We start from the raw sequence: 17,738 nt of genomic DNA on the forward strand, positions 1-17,738 counted from the left end.
GACTCATTACACCCGAATCAGGTTATATTCTAATGTTGATGACAAAATGTTTCAGTATTTAAAGATACACTTATTTCTGAAGGTTCAGTACACTGCTACACATGGCACGTCTTTTACATAAACTCAACCCAAAAAGTAGACTTCATTTCAAAGTTGGTGCAAAAGAGCTCCTGGAAAGTTGTGTAATGCACTCCAGCTGGACCCAACGGCTAAACTAAAAAAGAAAAGCCCTCAACCAACAGCACCAGGTGCCCCACATATCCAAGACTGTCGTGACAGGTATATCCGCTCTTTTGAGGTTTTAGTACAAATTGCCCTCTGGGCTCAGACCAGCACTGATGAGGAGGTATTAAGGACAGACAGAAATAGAAGGGAGACTACTTCCAAAATTTAGATCCCCATAGTTACACATTATGAGACATTGCTTTTCCAGACTCCGTCTCCTGGTGGGGGCCTCTCTGCCTCTGGTAAAGTACAGAGATTAGAGAGTCTGACGACTCAAAGGACACACAGCACACAATAGATCACACTGGTAGCAGATTATCAAACTCGTAAAAGCATTGAAGCCCACAAGAAGCCAGTTCATTAGCAATTTCATAGAAAGAGTATAGTACTTACCACATTCCTGAGGGGTCAAGACAGTTTACTAAGACCAGGACTTACCATTACTAAATGACTCAAGTTATCCTCCTCCCCCTTTCCTTGGAAAAGTGGAAATGAGGAGGCAGATGAAAGATAAATATAAAAGTATTCTAGGCTTTTCACTGAGGCAAGAGTTCACCACTATGTCGCAACAACACACAGGTCAACCAGTACTGCTAATTGACTCTAACAGTAGATTTGACCTAACTTTTAACCTGATAACTCAATGATTTTAAGAGAGTTTATATATTTTTCACAGATCCATAGTATTCTGAGAAGATAGCAAACAACACTGAAATCATTAGAAGACTCTTACAAAGAGTCATATGTGAATTGTTCTATCATCCTCTTGAGTCGATATAGAAAGAATTAAATTACTAAGAATCTCTTGGCAGACTGGCATGAATATGAAATTATAACAGATGCTCATCAGTAAGACTTCACCAACATAAATAGCACTATAAGTACAAGAACTCTGGTATGTATTAAATTGCATTTGGAGATTTAACCCATAAGTGTGAATCAAGTCCTAAATGTTTACTGTCCATGTATAAGTATGCACTTTGAGGGGGAAATAACAAAAACACAACAAATTCCAGTGTCCTATTTAACTTTATGGCCAATTTTCAGGGGAATTATTTCCCCTGTCTCAATATAAAGATAAAAGTAAGTTCAGTTGAATAATCAAGTCTTATCATTGTGGCCCAGAGTTGGAGACAATAAGGCTTTTTAGTTCTGACAGGTTTGGGCTTGCATCAGGAAGGGCATCCGGCTTAAAACATGTGCCAAATCGATGATGCGAGATCGACTAGCTGTGGCGACTCCTGATATAGGAAGAGAGAAGAAGAAGAAGAAGAAGAAGAAGAAGTTCTGACAGGTATGGGCAGGCAGAGATAACCCTTTCAACCACCGTCAACCCTTGCGATGGCAGCATGTAATGATGACAAATAGTCACTAGATGGCGCAAGGCAGACCCTAAACACGCCAGCTTTGAAGTGCTCCGTAGGAAGGAAGTACTCAGCAGTGAATTGCTTCCTGACTCCCTAAATGACTCAGTTTGATGCTGTAGGAAACCAGAACCCATTTGTTAATCCTGGTTTTTATTGAGCCTTTAAAAAATGTCAACCCCTTCAACAACGTAGGGTGAAGGGACACGGCATGTTGCACACGTGTACATTCAGAAAGTATACCGTCTCTGCTTGTTAAAGGTAGTGATCATCAGCAAATGGATACTTACAAATAAAGACGCCACTAGTGCAAACAATAATGTATTAATATTATTATTATTATTAGTAGTAGAAGTAGTAGTAGTAGTAGTATTATCAGCATTAATTATACCATGTACCCTACACCCCAGTTACATCTCTATGCATGAAGTAAAGAAGACATGGACAAAACAACTGGAAAACCAAAAACAACATATCAGAAAACACAGCAAATCAGAAAGATAAATCAAAACAGAAAACAGAAGCTTTACACAACACAAAAACACGTAGGAAAATTTTAAAGTTGTATTTTTTCTTTTTTTGTCTTTTCGAGTGTTAAGGCCTGTTTTTTTTTGTGTGTGTGTGTTTTTGGTTTTGTTTCTCTGTCCCACTCGTTATATTTAACATTTCGGGGCCACCGTAATTATTAAAGATCAAATTCAGCTGATATTCGGTCGACGGAAACGTTTGCGAAGCCATATAGAAAACACCAGGTTGTCAGTCCACACTGTACATTTTACTCCCGGTTGAGCGTTACCATAGAAACGGTTCAATGACAGTCCCCCAGTGGAGAACCAATGAGCGGCCGCGGTTAGGTGTCTGGTTACTCCCAGTCAGCCCACGCTAACAGGCGGAGGGAGGGCTTATTCCGCTCCTCCACAGAAATGGTAACTTGGTTTGGCTGGAGGAGAACTCAGAACTAAACAGTGGCCATTAAACGCGACCCACTGGCAGGAAGAGTATTGTTTTTCTTAAATTTCGTACTTTTTAAGAAGTGGCCCAGAAAACAACATCTGCAGCGTATAGAGAGCGGAACGCGCTGCGGAAAGGTAGACCTGTTGCCTGCCTGCTTCGCCGTGTAGTCAACTACTATCCAAGATGTTGCTTTGTGGATGGGATGGCGTCTGGTGCCGTTTGTGTGCGCACTCATAGCCTCGACGGACTACGAACTTTTTCCTTTCAGTTAATTTTGTAGCTCTTCTTGCCTGGTAAGTACCCCTGTAAACTACTCAAAATGTGTCGCAGACAAAAAACTTTTATTTTGTTGTTGCCAGTTTCGGTCATAATACTTGGAGCCTGAAGTAGGAGCCACCAGATAAAGGAAGATTCAAACTTTAAAAAAAAAAAAAAAAAGAATCTAGGAAACGTTGACGATTGCTGACATCTAACTTTTATATTTGGGTTTTAAAGTTATGCATCAGATTTTTATTAATCTACCAACGGGGCGCTGGTGTCTGCGGCATCGGTGCCAGTAAGCTGTATTTTTGGTTTTGGGAGGGAGGAGACACCACCACAAAAATAACAGGTATTGTGGAAAGGTAACTGCCTTCAAGCCCGCCAGCTTGTACCATTTGTATTATTTTGAGAAAACTGTCAGCGGGCGGAAACATTTTGGCACGGATTTTCCTTTGTGGAAGCCTTTATTGGCATATATTGTGTCACCATAGCCTGAAGGTTTTATGGGGTGGTAAGAAGTTAGCTTAGACCCCCTCCCCCTTCATTACCATAGAAAAGTACTAAAGTTGACTCAAAGTCAAAGGTCACAGTGTGTGGCTGGGCTGAAGAAGTGGGCAGGGAGGCTGTGTGGACATGATGGAGGTGATGTGAGCATCATCACTGGAAAAAAAAGAAGGGAAATATAGTCAGCGGGTTGGGTTTTTGTGTTGGGAAGAGGGGAGGCTGGAGTGAAGTTTTGCTAAACCATGCTCTGCTTGTCACGGTACTCAAAGCAACCCTGTGATTAACAGAAATGGAGCGGATGAGGTCCAGACCAAAATGAGAAATGAGGGCTGTTGGTCCAGAACTGCGCTGATAATCAACCAAATATTCATTTGCTCTCTTGCTGGCTTGTTCCTACCACGGTTGTACTGAAAAAACACAAAGTTTCTGGGGTGCTCACTGGTTATTTGGACAGAGCGGAATGGCCAGGTTCACTACTGTATCGGCCATTGTGCAAAGTGATCTGGAAAAGCATTTTAACCGTTGCATATTGAGCTTAAACGATACCAGAGTTTTGGACCTACACCGACATTGGTGAGCGAGAAACATTCTGATATTGTTTTTTTTTTTTTTGTTTGATTTAAAGGGACATTGAACATGAAATAGTGTTGCTTAGAAATTCAAAATGTAAACATGGAAGAATATAGCAGTGTAGATTTCCATCCATAGTCCCCAGGCAGGGGGTAAAAACACCATACATGACAGAGAAAACCGCACATTACTCACAAAACCACTGGACAGCTCAACCTTGCACAAATAAAGGACAATATATTGTGCAAAAATGCTAAATTTGAAGCGTGTAAAATGATCAGATACAGCTTGAGTCTGAACCATGTGATGACGCCACTTTTTCTGCATTATGTGCCCTTATAAAATAAACTGTAAAACACATTTATATCTAAAACAGATGTCCAATAGATCGCATTATGTTGGACAACAGATAAACTGGTCAGCTTCTACTCGTCTGCTTTGTTGTTGAGGAGTAAGCTGTGGCGTTTGAATTGCTATCCTTATTCATTGAAGACATTATTCCTTATGTTACTCGGCGTGTTGGATAAAAGATCCTCATCTCGGCCTCGTGTGCTCGCAGGCTATATAACACGGTACGATCCTGAAAAAAAAAAAAAGAGGTTCATTCTGAGTTTGTTGCTGAATTTTCCTGGCGTGAGTAACTTCAGGGAGATTTTCACCTCGGTGTTGGCGCACCTCACCAGCTTCTGCTTCTAGCCCAGATGCGTCTGCCAGCTGAGACCACAGCTCTGATGTTTGGATGACATGAACAAATTCCTTTGTTTATTTTCTATTATGAGTTGTGTTTTTGGAAATGAAACTAGAATCTCGACTTCTTTACGGCCGATTGCTGTCGAACTGCAGCCTCTCCGGTTTTCAAAAGATTTTTTTTTGGTAAGAACTAAGATTTAAAGAGACAGTTTCTTTCTCTTTTTTTTTTCTTCCCAGCTGGTATAGGAGGACGATCTTCGAGACAGTCAGAGGTGCTGAAACTATTGGTATCTTGCAAGCTGAAGTGCAATTTTTTCAAATTGCTTTGGATTGTTTTCAAATCCATCTCATGGGTTGTAGCTGTGTCCCAGACAGGAAGGTGGGTGGAGGGGAAAAGTTTCACCTAAGTGCAGAGCAAAGAACTCTATCACGTTTCCAGGATTATTTCCCCTTTAAAATCCTTGTGACTGTGGCCAGGATTTTCATATAAACAACAGCAATCTGATCTCTAATCTTGTTTTTTTTTTTATCCTTTCCCTTTATTTCCAACTATAGCGTGACGGTATATTGGAATACCTGGAAACAAACATCCCCGCTGTTTGAAATCTAAAACGACAACAAGGCACAGAAGTGGTGCAGGTTTTCTGCTTTTGCAGTTTTTGGACCGCAGGCTCCCGAGCGCCCTCGATAATGAGCGGGACCGTGGTCCAATGAGAGAGCAGCTGGCCCGCGCTGCAGCCTCAGTGCGGATAAAAAACATTCCACTGTAGGTCTCTGTTAAAATAACAAGGGTCACAAAACAATCAGTCTTCCGAGCACCAGCTCTCCCCATTCTCATGGGTAATGAACAAGATGGGTAGTATCCCACTTGGCCTCAAACTTCACGCCTCCCATTGAGTAGAATGGTTAACCTGCATTCCTGCATAAACATTGAGGCCTGCGACATGCTTACTCATTAACTTTCTTCTGCAGACTCCAATTCATAGAAAGGACATTGTTTCACAACCTGCTTTCGGAAATGAAAATGAATGCTAATGAAGCTGCTGACCCCGTTTATATCAGAAGTTTATGGACAGACCGTGTGCATGAATTCGGCCCATAATCCCAGACACAACAACCCGGCATTACTCGCCATCTTGCTGGGGTTGGCAGCGGTTTGCCTTTGATCTAGGCCGAAGTATGTCCACGCTAATGTGATGGATTGGCATGAAATTTTGTGCAGACGCTCACGTTCCCCCAGAGATTTTGCTCTGAAACCACAAGCGAGCCCCATTTTTCATCTATACATGGAGTATCTCAGCATCTGTCTGCTCCGAATTTGGTGCGGATATTTATGGTTCACGGAAAACGCGCGCCAGCATTTTTTTCGGTGGTTCCCTCGCGGTGCCGGCGTGATTGTCCGCTTCTGGAAAGTGTGAACTCTTTTAGGCACAGTTTCCTCTGAATCCAGGGGTCCTAGAGGTGTGGAAAAGACGGTTTCTGATGCAGTTTGAGGGGGTAATACAAGAATGAGCAGGCCATTGATAGATAATGGAATCACATGCCCAATTTGTACTTTTTGGGGGGGTATTTATTTATTTCTTCCCCCATATTTATGCCTACAAGCTGTATGGAATATACATAACAACTGCAGCTTGTCAGATTTTTTCTTTTTTTAGTTCTCAAACTAAGAAGCAGTGTGATGTAATCTCATACTCATCCAAAGCATGATTGATTGGTTGAGGAATCATACTTGATTTCTCTCTGAATGGGCTTCAGTAAAGGCTTTAATCTATGAGGTTTAACATGGATTTTCTCAGTAATATGAGGGGGGGAAAAGGAATGAATGAAAGATCATAACAGATTACTGCTTTAACCATCAGTCTTGACCTTTAAGTTGCTCTAATCAGAGAACTCTGATGAATTGAAAGCACTGTTGACATATGTTTGCGGCCTACCGCCATTTCAACCCGAGACGTCTGTATGATCTCTGTGGGTTTTTCCGATTAGTTTGCATTGCCCTGGATATTTGCATATTTACACAGCAGCATGTGCAACGCAGGCAACGTTTAATTGAGTATTTTTGCTAATGGCATTAATGAACTTCCGTGTTTCCGTACACCGGAGAAACTGCAATTTCTGCGATCACGGGATGTTGTTCTCCTGAAACATATTCTATTTTTGGAGCTAAAAAATCTACCCTGGGTGCTGACAGTTTCTGCTCAGCCTGTTGTATTCTGTAAAACTCGAGCTTCCTGTTTTGCCCACATTTGTAACATGCCATTGCTGAATTGGGAAGATTAGAAACCATTGTCACTGCAGCACGGTGGCTGGAGTTGCGAGAGAAACTTTGAATGCGGAGGAGAGAGAGGAAAAAAAAAAAAAAAGAGACTCGTGAAATCCTTTCTCATCTGTCAGAGTCGTGTGAGACTGACTCAGCTGATTGATGGAATAAAGCGCACACATGTCCTCGTTTTTCTATGGGGCCTTAGTCTTGTTTGCAGACAGTTGCAGAGCGAGGATTTTGAGCTTTTCTCTGCTGGGTTTTTGACTTGTAGCCCACACCTGTTAAGTACCACAGAATTAGCGAGGTATTCCCTTCGTTTGCTGGGAATTTTGTGCTGAGCTCGACCCTGTTAAAGACTTTACAGCGTGCAATCAGATAACAGAAGTCTGCTTTACGACGTATTTGTGCAGCATGATGTAGCTTTTAGATTTAAAAAAAAAAAGGGAAAAAAAGTGGCGTTTTCTTTTCTAGATCAGTAAACCCTTTTAAGCTTGAAGCTGCTGTCTTAAATCTTAAGGATTTTAGAGGCCAAGAGGAATAAACTGCTACTTTGAATGTAACTCAAGTTAAAGAGAGCGTGTTTTATATCATGTGCTTGTGCTACCTCCTGTAGTATGTTAGGACGGCATTATTTGGAAAATGTGTGAGTTTGCTCAAGGGCTCAAAAGAGTCAACAAAGTTGGTCAAAACCTCTCAAAATGAAATACTGTACATCAGTGTTATGAAAGTGAAATGAATGATTAGCCTTAGACTGATTGCTGATGGCAACATGAAGGGGATCTAGCGCTAGTGTTGATTCTTGACAATGGTTGGTAAACTTTAGCCCTAAAAAAAGGAATGATCTGTTGTGAAAGTCAAGGCAAGGCAAGCAGCACAACGAATACCACAGAGCCCTCCAAACAAGGCCGAGCCAGTGTTGGCTTATAAGCTGGCATCCTTCTGAATATCCCGTGTCGCGCCATTAAATCCAGTATAAAAAAAAATGGAGAGAACGATGCATTGCAGAACACCTGCGGTAACAAAGAGGCTAAAGGCAACCCAGATGGAGACGAAAACCTGTCCCCACAGGGGAGCTTTGTGATTGCAACATTTTGATGTGGGGGATGATTCCTATCTGTGGAGCAAGAAGTTACAGCGGATGGTGTTAAATACAGGCAAGATCTTGACAAAAACCTCCGGAGAGCTGACACCGGGACAGAGGTTTTTATGTGTGCTCAAGTATTCTGTGCTTTTGGTGTGTCTGTGTGTAATATTTCCCATTTGTTCCATAGTTGGATCTACTTTTCTTTAACCGTCAAAGTGTTGGCCATGTGGCATTGATCATTCATATAATCCCTCCCTCCTGCATATGCACACACAGCACCTCACGCGCTCCTCTTTCTCTACCTGTGCAGGGAAGATGCACGTGTCTCTGGCAGAAGCCTTGGAGGTTCGAGGAGGCCCGCTCCAAGAGGAGGAGGTCTGGGCAGTGCTAAGCCAGAGTGCCGAGAGCCTCCAAGAACTTTTCCACAAAGGTAAGAACACGTGGGATCAGATGTGCAAAGACCATTCCCAGAAAGGATCACGCAGGCCAATTCCAGTCCAACAAACGCTTAAAAGCATCTAAACGAGCTTTCCCTTTGATCCCTGGAATCCATCCCATTGCCTTCATTATGTGCAGTTATGTTTTGGAACATTTTAATCATTTTTGCGAGCTGTCTGTGCCTGGAACTGTCTGTGGTTGTCCATGAAGGCAGAAGGAGATAAGGTGTCAGATTCCGGGGAGTCTTTGTTGTTTAAGAAAACTTAACCAGTGGGTGACTAAGGGAGATTTATCTCTGCTCTGGAGAAGGACGTGAGTCAGCATGCACCGCAGTCCCCTGCGCTTTGTTTCAAAAGTTCCATTGAACATTTTTGGTCCACCTGATTACGCAGGCCATAATTGTGCCATCCAAACGGTTGACCGTTGTGGGTTTCAGTGACACAGTAACCGAGATCTGGCCACATGCGTTTCTGCATAAACCGGCTTGACTTCAACTTCTGGCTTTGCTGGCCGGTTCCTGCGCCGACAGAACTGGTCTGCTGTGGGAAAATCTCTCTTATCAGTGACGGCTGTGAATATTTTTCTCCCGCTGAGGTCACAGTTAAGATAAGCCGATCGTTGGAATCACCACTGCGAAGCATTTTTAGTGATGAAGGCTCCTTAGATAAAGCTCTGACATCTAAAAGTCATTATTTTGGTCTTTACATGGCGCTGTGCTGGAGTCACTGCATTTTTCCTTTTTCCAGTGTGCAGCTATACTGAGTAAATTGTGGCCTTTGGTGTGTACAGCTTTGGACTGCTGAGTGAAGCTGAAATTTCAATAGCAGATGTTGGACCCAGCTATTATGTCGTCGCAGAGCTATGTAAAGAAGTCAGTTTACCACAAGAATGGGTTATTAAACAATGTAGATTCAAGCTTTGAAATTGTTTTTTTTTCTTTTTTTATCTTTGCCAATCAGCAGTAACAATGTAACCGGCGTGGATACGTGGAATCGGTGCAGGTTAATGTTTAAAGAGACAAAAAAAAGAGGGAAAATAAATAACTAGCTAAAGTGAAGTGAAGTGTTTGTGATTTTTTTTTTTTTGCACTAAACTTCTCATCCCGAGCTGTTTTCGTTCCTGTCTTTGGTGCAGTTAAAGGGAGCGTCGGGACTGGAGGATGTGCACGCATGGTTAAACGCCACCAGCACAGTTTCATTCTTGTATGTAAACAGTAGCGGTTACCCAGTGTTTGTTTAAGAAGGATTTGTTTGAGTAGGTGATTTGTGAGTGTGTCTGATTTGTCGGAGGAATTTTCCATCATGCCTCCCATCTTTTTATGACATTATCTGTATCCTCCGTCTGCTGGAGTGTTCCGCATTCGCCTGCGGCCCCTGATAACTGCTTATGGGCTTCAGTGGCCTGTTTGCAGGGGGATTTGAGGCATGATGCTCAGTGCGGTTAGTGAACATTTACTCCTGTAAAACGGGCTGTTTGCACTGAACATATTATCTGTGAGAGATTCTGTCCATCAGAGTCAGCAGGAAATCGAACGGTGCACGTTTGATTACTTACTTGTGGAGGTTTTTTGTTGAACAGTTGGTTTCCCGTCCCGTGCATTAAGAAATAAATTCTCTCTGGGTGAGTTTTTGGTCATTCAGAGCAAAAGCTTTGTGTTGGAAACACCTAGTGACCCAGTCTTCTTTTCATTAAGCTCTCCAAATGGTCACATGAGTTTTAAACAGGAAACTTATATTTACTTAGTAGATTCCAGCTTTTGAACACAGATTTTCTTTTTCTTTTTTTTTTTTTCTCGGGTGCCTCAAATCAAGTTCCTCTGTTCCAGTCTCTGCTCCTCTCGGAGCTAAGTATCAGTCAAAGAAAAGAATTTTTTGCAGCGCTGCTGAAACATTCCTCTGTATATTTTTAAAACATTCTCTAACCCCAGCACTGGCTGTGGCTTTGCAGGAAAAGAGGGTTATGCTGCGTAGTCATTCCTCTCTGCTTCCATGCCTCAACAGTAATTTCCTTGCAGGCTAAGAAAGCGACATGTGTTTTTGTTTACTTCAGTCATCCCGAATGTCCATAAGCGCTAAAGTCTTAGCGAGCACCCTCCACTGCCGTTGGATATATCTACAGTTGTTGCATCCAGGCTGTGACTGACTTGACAGAATTCGATGGTAGGGCTGAGCTTTAGGCTTTAGCTGAGAGTTTATTTAAGAAAAGTGAAGCAAATTGTGTTTGTTGGCTTGTTTTTTGTTGTTTTTTTTTGCTCCTGATCATATCTGCATGTGCTGAATTGTTCCTTTTCACCACCAGACCCTGCAGCCACGGGCTTCATTATCTCCCCCTGGTCCCTCCTGCTCATGCCCTCTGGCAACATTTCATTCACAGACGAGTATGTCACCCAGCAGGACTTAAAAGCCTTCACAGCTCCCGAGGTCCTGGAAGGGCTCTCCTTGAATTCCATATCTGACATGGAGAAGGTAAAAAGCAGCAATGATTCAACGTGTGGTAACAGAACCATACAGATCGTTAGGCCTAACTGCATGTTTTGTCACTTTTTTCCCCCCACAGATCTCATGCTAATGATGCTCATGTAGTTTGGGTAAAAAAAAAAAAAGAACTGCTCTTATTGAAGTTGCAAAAAAATAAACTCATCCAGCTAAGCGTTTTCCTTCTGATTGGAGTCAGTTTTGAATTCAGTCATTTTCTCCAAGCAGCACTGTGTATGTATTAAAAATGCTTTCCTCGTTAAAAAAAAACAAAAAAACAAGCAAAAACCAGCCTATTTTAAACCTGAATCGTTGGCGTCCATGTTTGCTTGCTCTGGCTTTCGCTGGTTGCTTGGTGCGCCACCGCAAGTCAATCAGTGTAAGGGTGTGAAACCAGCAGAAGAATTTATGCAGTGGTGACACCTCTGTGCTCATGCAAGTGTGGTCGTAGGATTTAAAAACAACTTAATATTGTCCCGTAGCTCTCCTCGGGCTGCTTGACATGCAGAGATTTTGAAAATAGCTTATTTTTTTTCTCTTTTTTGGGGGGTAATTATATGTAAAAACTTTGAAAACAGGAGAGCACACTTGTGCATTTGCAGCATCCACGGCTGAAGTTGTGAGCCACCATATTATCCTCTGCAGTGCACAGAACCTTTACCATCAGCCTCCTCGATCTGCCTTCCTGGTAAATGAGCTAAAAGCTTGATTGACTGGAAACCCGGCTCTGGCACGGCTCCATAGACCTCAACAGAGTTTTGTGCTGAGTCAGTTTTCCAGCTCTGGGCCTGACTCCCCAGCTGAGTTATTTCAGTGTAGAAGGTATAATCTGTTCCCTTCATTATCAGACTGAGGGTAAACACACATGTCAGCTGCAAGTGCTACAGTTTTCCGTGCGACTTTTTCAACATTTCAGCGGCTCGTAGTATCGCCTTTTAATCTCAAGCTTTTCGGTTTTCAGCATTTTCTCAACGTGTTCGTGTGTCTTTAAATGTGCACTCGGAGCTCTGTTCCCGAAAAGACCTTGAAGGATATGTTGCATTCTTTGGCAATCCCTAAATTATTCTTTCCTCTACCAAGCCCAACACGGAGGGGAAGCAGTTTCTCTCCCAAGCAACGAGTGGAGTGTAATAAGAAGGAGGAAATGGAAAAATGTTTTTGGATTTAGTCTGAAAGCCTCTGTCTTTTTCCTTTTGTGTGGAAAAAAAAGTTTCGATCTCCTAACAATTTGATTTGAACATGTTTTAGTTTTTCCTGAATGAAAGTGTGCCTTTGTTCTTTGTTGCTTTTTCTTTTGGGGTTGCTGCATTTTAGCCTAACAGCTGCTTTGTTTTGTCCCCCCCCCCCCTTCACAGATGCACATGTACTCTCTGGGAATGACCCTATTCTGGGGAGCAGACTATGAAATCCCCCAAAGTCAGGTAAATCATCACCGTGAATCCTTTATTCCACTGAGTCACTGTCTCGCTTGTTAATAAGAAACCCGGCTAACGACAGTTAATGAAATAAATCTTTGTCTTCATTTTTTTTACTTCAAAATGACTTTCTCTTTTTTTTTTTAACCACATTTGACATCACAAGCTGTGCAGAGCAAAGTGGACAAACATCGCTGATATATCACTGTTGCATAATACGCTCAGCTTTTACGTCACCTGATCTTGTCACCTTGTGCTAGGATATTGACACGTATTGACTGATATTTGACAAAGTTGTTTATTTGGCATCAGACTAAACTGGAGGAAAGCTAAACCCGGGCCAGTCTAAACACTGGCACAATGAGGGGGGGAGAATGACACAAGAGGAAGTGGTGTGTGTGTGGCAAAAGCACACAAATGAATACGTATTGCAGCTGTTAATCTGGCTGTTCAGGGCATGCTATTAAACAGTCAAACACCTCAACCTATAAGTGAGAAATTGGGTTTCAGTGGAATCTTCCTTTTAAAGATCTAATCTGCATCTGATTTATGAGCGCACGCTGCAATGTTTTCGAATGTGGCGAAGCTCAGGTCGCTCGCTTATCTCCTCGGCAGCCAGTCAGGTGCAAAACAATCCGCCTGGTGTGTTCGCATTTATGAGAAAGTACCGCCCACAGTTTTGAGACATCGTGCCTCATGTCAGGTTTGCTGTTTGCTATGCTCCAGTGTAGGGCTCAGGCTCCATCCACTCTCATGAAGAATTTCCTCTCTCTGACCTATGAGTCACTGTAGTTGTCCCCGTGGTAGCTCCGAAGACTGTGTATGATTAGATAAGAAGTGGAAATCCAGTGTAGCTCGTGATTTCTTTCTGTAATCTGACGGGTATGAGCCAGAGGACAGTACAGATGGTCCAACTTCATTGATTGAATTACACGTTTATCCTCAACCCTACAAATTAAATCGAAAACATGTATTTTAGAAAGTGACATTTCAAAGTTATTTAGATGGTTTGCTGACGTTGATTAGAACCAGCACCCATATGCCATATGTCATATACCCAAGTACAAATGCCTGCTGATAATATTTCATAGCCCTATATTTTGAATTGAAGTTTTCCATTGATATTGGGATAATATTGTTATCGTGAATGTCTTGGACCACAATTACTGTGCGGATAATTGTGACCGCTCTAAATAGAAAGTACAGATCAGGCTGATTGGAATGCCATAGATTTTGTAGATAGCACTGTGTTGCTGCCGTTAACCGTGGGAAATGGTTGTCTCAACCAAATTCAACAGGAATTTCACTCGCATTTCATTCAAAGTACTGTGGAGATATTTTCATGCATAACCCCAGCAAAGACGGACTTTGACACCACAGAAATTCAAATATAGATGATTAGTTTTTGGCACACACATACGCAGGCAGGGCTCGGCAGACAGAAGTGAAACTTTTTGATGCAAAAATGATGACAACGCGATTCTATCAGATTGAAATATACAAATAGAGCTCATCGTTTTGCCGGCGCTGACTGTCTTCATTCTGTTTCCTTTGCAGCCGATGAAGCTGGGGGAACACCTAAACAGCCTGCTACTCAACATGTGTGATGATGTTACACTGAGTCGAATGTCGCTGCGCACGGTGCTGGACATCTGCAGCAAGCACATCCGAAACTCCAGCTGTGACCCTCCCTTCTCCTACATCAGAAAGCTGGTCCGGTTGGTGCTGGGCAGCCTCTCTCAGGTATTCATGTAATTCTGATATTCGAGTGTTAGATTGCTGCAGATAATGGGGGCTCGTGCTGATGGAACTTGATTGGATCACTCCAAGTTCGGGTTCTTATCGCTCTCTGGCATGTGTTCTTTTTCCCCCCCACCCTTGCTCCTCTGTTCCTGGGCCCTTACTATAACTCTCTGCACCTTTTTATCAGCTGGATGGCCTGCTGACAGACAGAGAGTCGCTTCCTGAGCGGAGTAAGGAGATCCGAGAAAGGCTGAGGGGCAAAGGCTTGCCTTCTGGTAAGATGAGCTGCACTGACAGACACTAAACTCAACTGCAGCCGTATTTTTGTCGTCCAAAAACATTTTCCATGGCACGGAGAGTCATTCATTTATCATAATTCTCACAGTGTCGTTGACATGAGAGACCTCACATCATCAGTCCTCTGACAGATGATGTGAGTAATGCTGGTCACAAGTCAGATCTGCTGTACAGACGATGTGTTGACATTTATCTCAGTTTACATCACATCATTTATCCCTCGCGTTACTTTTCATGAAGACGGCTCCTTTTAAAGATACTGAAAGTTTACGTGTGAAAAAAGAATCTGAAAAACAAAAATCCGATTTGAATCCAAGTTGTCCTCGGCTTTGGAGCCATTTATCAACATCCTCGCTTTCTGAGTTTCGGAAAAGGGGAAAAAAAAAAAAAAAAGTATCCAAGAAACTACACACTACAACCTCAAATTCAGATTAAATGAAAGGAAAATATGACCAAATCTTCCCAGTGGTTTCTGAAAGAACTTCGGCATTTCTCCATGCCATGGAAAGGGGAGCTAAGCACAGCCACGGCTGTCGCTCCGATTATGTAAGAACGGCATGGGAGCGATTACAGATGCATATTTCTGAGTCACCAGTGAAGCTGCTGCTTTGCTGTTTGTATCGGTGCTTTGTCTCCCTGGCTGAGCAGCGGCCAGCCCTAGGGAAAGTACATGCAAAGAGTCCCCGAAGCATCTTTCATTTCCCAGTGGTTTAAAGTTGTAGTAGCTGCTCGAATATTTTCTTTTCTCTCTCTCTTTTTTCTTCTCCAAATTGATCCAGTCTGTCCATAGAACAGCGACACCGCGGTGGTATTAGCTTGAAAAGGGTAATTAAGAGCAGACCTCTTTGCGATGTGTACATGTCAGGTCTGTGATTGGCTGCCAGCCTGCTTTGGGTGCGCCCAGCCTCTCAGCTTGGGAAGGCCCCGGCCTACTTGTGTAGCGGACGGATGAATAGATGAAAAATAAGACATCCTTCTGGGAAAAAAAAAATGTGTTCTTTTCCTCAGTTTCAGCACAGTCAAGTACTTGTGAGTTTCCCTGAACTCTCGGAACATAGTCTGACTATCTTTGATGTGTTTCCAGCCAGCATGTGCTTTCTAGATCAAACTAACACATGCTGCATTTTTACAGGGTTTAATGTCTGGCTCTGCTTTCATCTAGGATCTCTTTCCCTTGTTTTGGCTCTTGTTCGTGCACATTTGCTCTTTTTTTTTTTTAAATCTGTGTTTCCAAAACAAGAGTTTATACAGTCTGAGAGTTTAAGTACGACTGTCAAGAAAGGCAAACTTTTTGAATTATGGACTGAAGAGGATAAACGGTGTCCATTTATCAGTTTTAAGATAGACATGTTGATGGACTCGCTGGATTTCCAGTGGGACTGAAATGTAGATTCACATTTCTTTCTCGAAAACCATCTAAATATTTTTTGCTGTACCATTGTTGGAGATAAAAAAAATGATTTAGTTACTTACTTACTCACTTTGCTCATGAGTCGATATGATTTCTTGTTCTCAGGGAGGAGTGCCGCCCCCAGGGTTCTGGAACGCTACAGGGCCAGAACTCAGGAACAAACATCTCTTAACCGGGGCCTTAGTCGCTCCATGGGCTCGCTGCCAATCCAGGACTTGTTGAAGGGGGATGAGGGTGCTGCCCCACAGTATCCCCCGTCCGATTATCACACAAACTCTGAATCCCCCACAGAACTCTACCCTAAACCACCTTCACTCCAGTACCAGCACTCTTATCCCTATCTGCACCCGCTTCACCCCCAACAAAAGGGCCGGCCGGTGGAACTGGACCGTAGGTCTTTAGCTTTCTACAGCGCAGAGCTGGGGCCAAGTCAGGCCAGGAAGACATGGGCCTCCTCTGTGGATTTAGCTTGCATTGACCCAGAGGCCCTTCGTTTTGGAGCTTTGGAGGATGCTCGGAGAGGCAGCACTGCCTTAAGTACTCACTCGGTAGGCAGGCATAAATCACCTTTGCTGGCGTCTCGGGAGAGAGATTCTCACTATTCTGAGTTTGGTGGGCTGAAGAATAGGAGGCAGTATCACTTCTCGGCCCTGTCCGTCGGCTCGGGTCTCGCTGGCGCTTATGACAAGATCAAGGATAGACAGAGAAAACTTCAAGTGTTCCGAAAGGCTGTGGATGGTGAGTAATGATTTTTATTTCAGTGTTTCGTGTTGATCATGTGTGTTTATGCTGGGGAAGCTCAGTGGTATAATGTTCTGCTTGTCAAGAACTGGACCGTTGATATGCACAGCATATGTAGCGGGATAGAAAATCCCAGCCATTTATGCGTTAGGCTGTTGGCTTCGATCACACACGAACAGCTCAAGTGGCAAACGTGACAGTGACAATCTAAAAACCACATAACCCGGTTTGGCTGCTTCAGACAGACCGGCTGTCTTTTGTTTCCTACCTTTTTTGTAAACCCTCATTGCAACACGTCCCACGTAGCAAATGCCTTCTCATTAGCGGTGAATTATGAATCGTGGTGACACTTCTGAACTTGGTCCTGGCATTCTCTCACTGACCCAGCTTTGGCATTGCAAGGCATGGAATAAATCAAACTGGGCGGTCCAGTGGATTTATCCGACCATCTGTCCATTACCTTCCACTCACGTCTTCTGAGAGGTTTTGTTGTGATCGCAGTAGTATCGTATGAGCAGCTAGACACTTGGACTGCTTATTGCTTGTGTGTCTGAGTGTAACTACCATGTGGGCTGAGTGCTGGGTGCTGGCTCGAATGAAGTATCATTGGTGGTGGCTGGGCAGCAGTGTTTAGACAGAATGAATGAGTCACGAGTACAAAGGTTGCCAAATGGTTGATACTAATTACAGGCCAGCTGGATTCTAGCGTGCTGCTAACTGTCACAAATATTATATATATATCTATACATATACAGAGATTCTCTATTTTCTTTTACATATCGGGGAAGACGTACAGATAAATGAGTGCCTGTGCGTGCAAAACAGTTAATTATGTACAGTTTTAAGAGAGAAATAGTTCATTTACTTTGGCTTTTATTTCCTTGCAGTCTGTACGAACCCAAGATGATTAATGTCTCGTCAGCATCTTTGTCTTTATTGATAAAAAAAAAATCTATACCAGCATTTCAGGCCCGCAACTCTTTACAGAGAAAGTTTGGACGGTATTTTACCACTTTGTGATGAAAGTGAAAGTCCCGCAGCACGCAGAAGACGTTGCGGCGTTGAAGTTACCGAGCGCAGGCTTGTTTCAGGGGCTGTTTTCTCCCATTCTTCCTGCAAACGAACGGCATGGTGTTCAACATTATGGGCTGGTTTTTGTTGCGTTCCTAAAACCTTCGGCGCATTCTCCTCTTCTTCTTCTTCTTCTTCTTCTTCTTCTTCTTCTTGTTCGGCCGTGTCTTCGTGACGAGCGCAAAGTGTGGTTTCGGATAGCTTCGTATCTCTTGGAGAGATGTCGTCTT

At 43.0% G+C, this 17,738-nt stretch overlaps 1 protein-coding gene across 3 annotated transcripts in view; it reads left to right on the forward strand.

Annotated features, from left to right (window-relative positions):
• The first annotated feature begins 2,489 nt into the window (after positions 1–2,489).
• The window catches only part of ptpn13 (protein tyrosine phosphatase non-receptor type 13), a 38,854-nt gene continuing 23,605 nt past the window's right edge, over positions 2,490–17,738 (forward strand). For 2 of the 3 annotated variants that reach the window (XM_072371709.1, XM_072371710.1), the window contains exons 1-7: positions 2,490–2,836; positions 8,229–8,348; positions 10,655–10,821; positions 12,186–12,251; positions 13,803–13,988; positions 14,176–14,263; positions 15,802–16,434. In XM_072371709.1, coding sequence (XP_072227810.1) covers positions 8,234–8,348; positions 10,655–10,821; positions 12,186–12,251; positions 13,803–13,988; positions 14,176–14,263; positions 15,802–16,434 — 1,255 coding nt within the window. In that variant the 5' untranslated portion in view covers positions 2,490–2,836; positions 8,229–8,233. The remainder of the gene's footprint in view (positions 2,837–8,228; positions 8,349–10,654; positions 10,822–12,185; positions 12,252–13,802; positions 13,989–14,175; positions 14,264–15,801; positions 16,435–17,738) is intronic. The other variant, XM_072371711.1, reaches the window with a different exon arrangement.

This window comes from Leuresthes tenuis, unplaced genomic scaffold (assembly GCF_036924035.1).
Source record: "Leuresthes tenuis unplaced genomic scaffold, fLeuTen1.0.hap1 SCAF_19, whole genome shotgun sequence".
Lineage (NCBI taxonomy): Eukaryota > Metazoa > Chordata > Actinopteri > Atheriniformes > Atherinopsidae > Leuresthes > Leuresthes tenuis.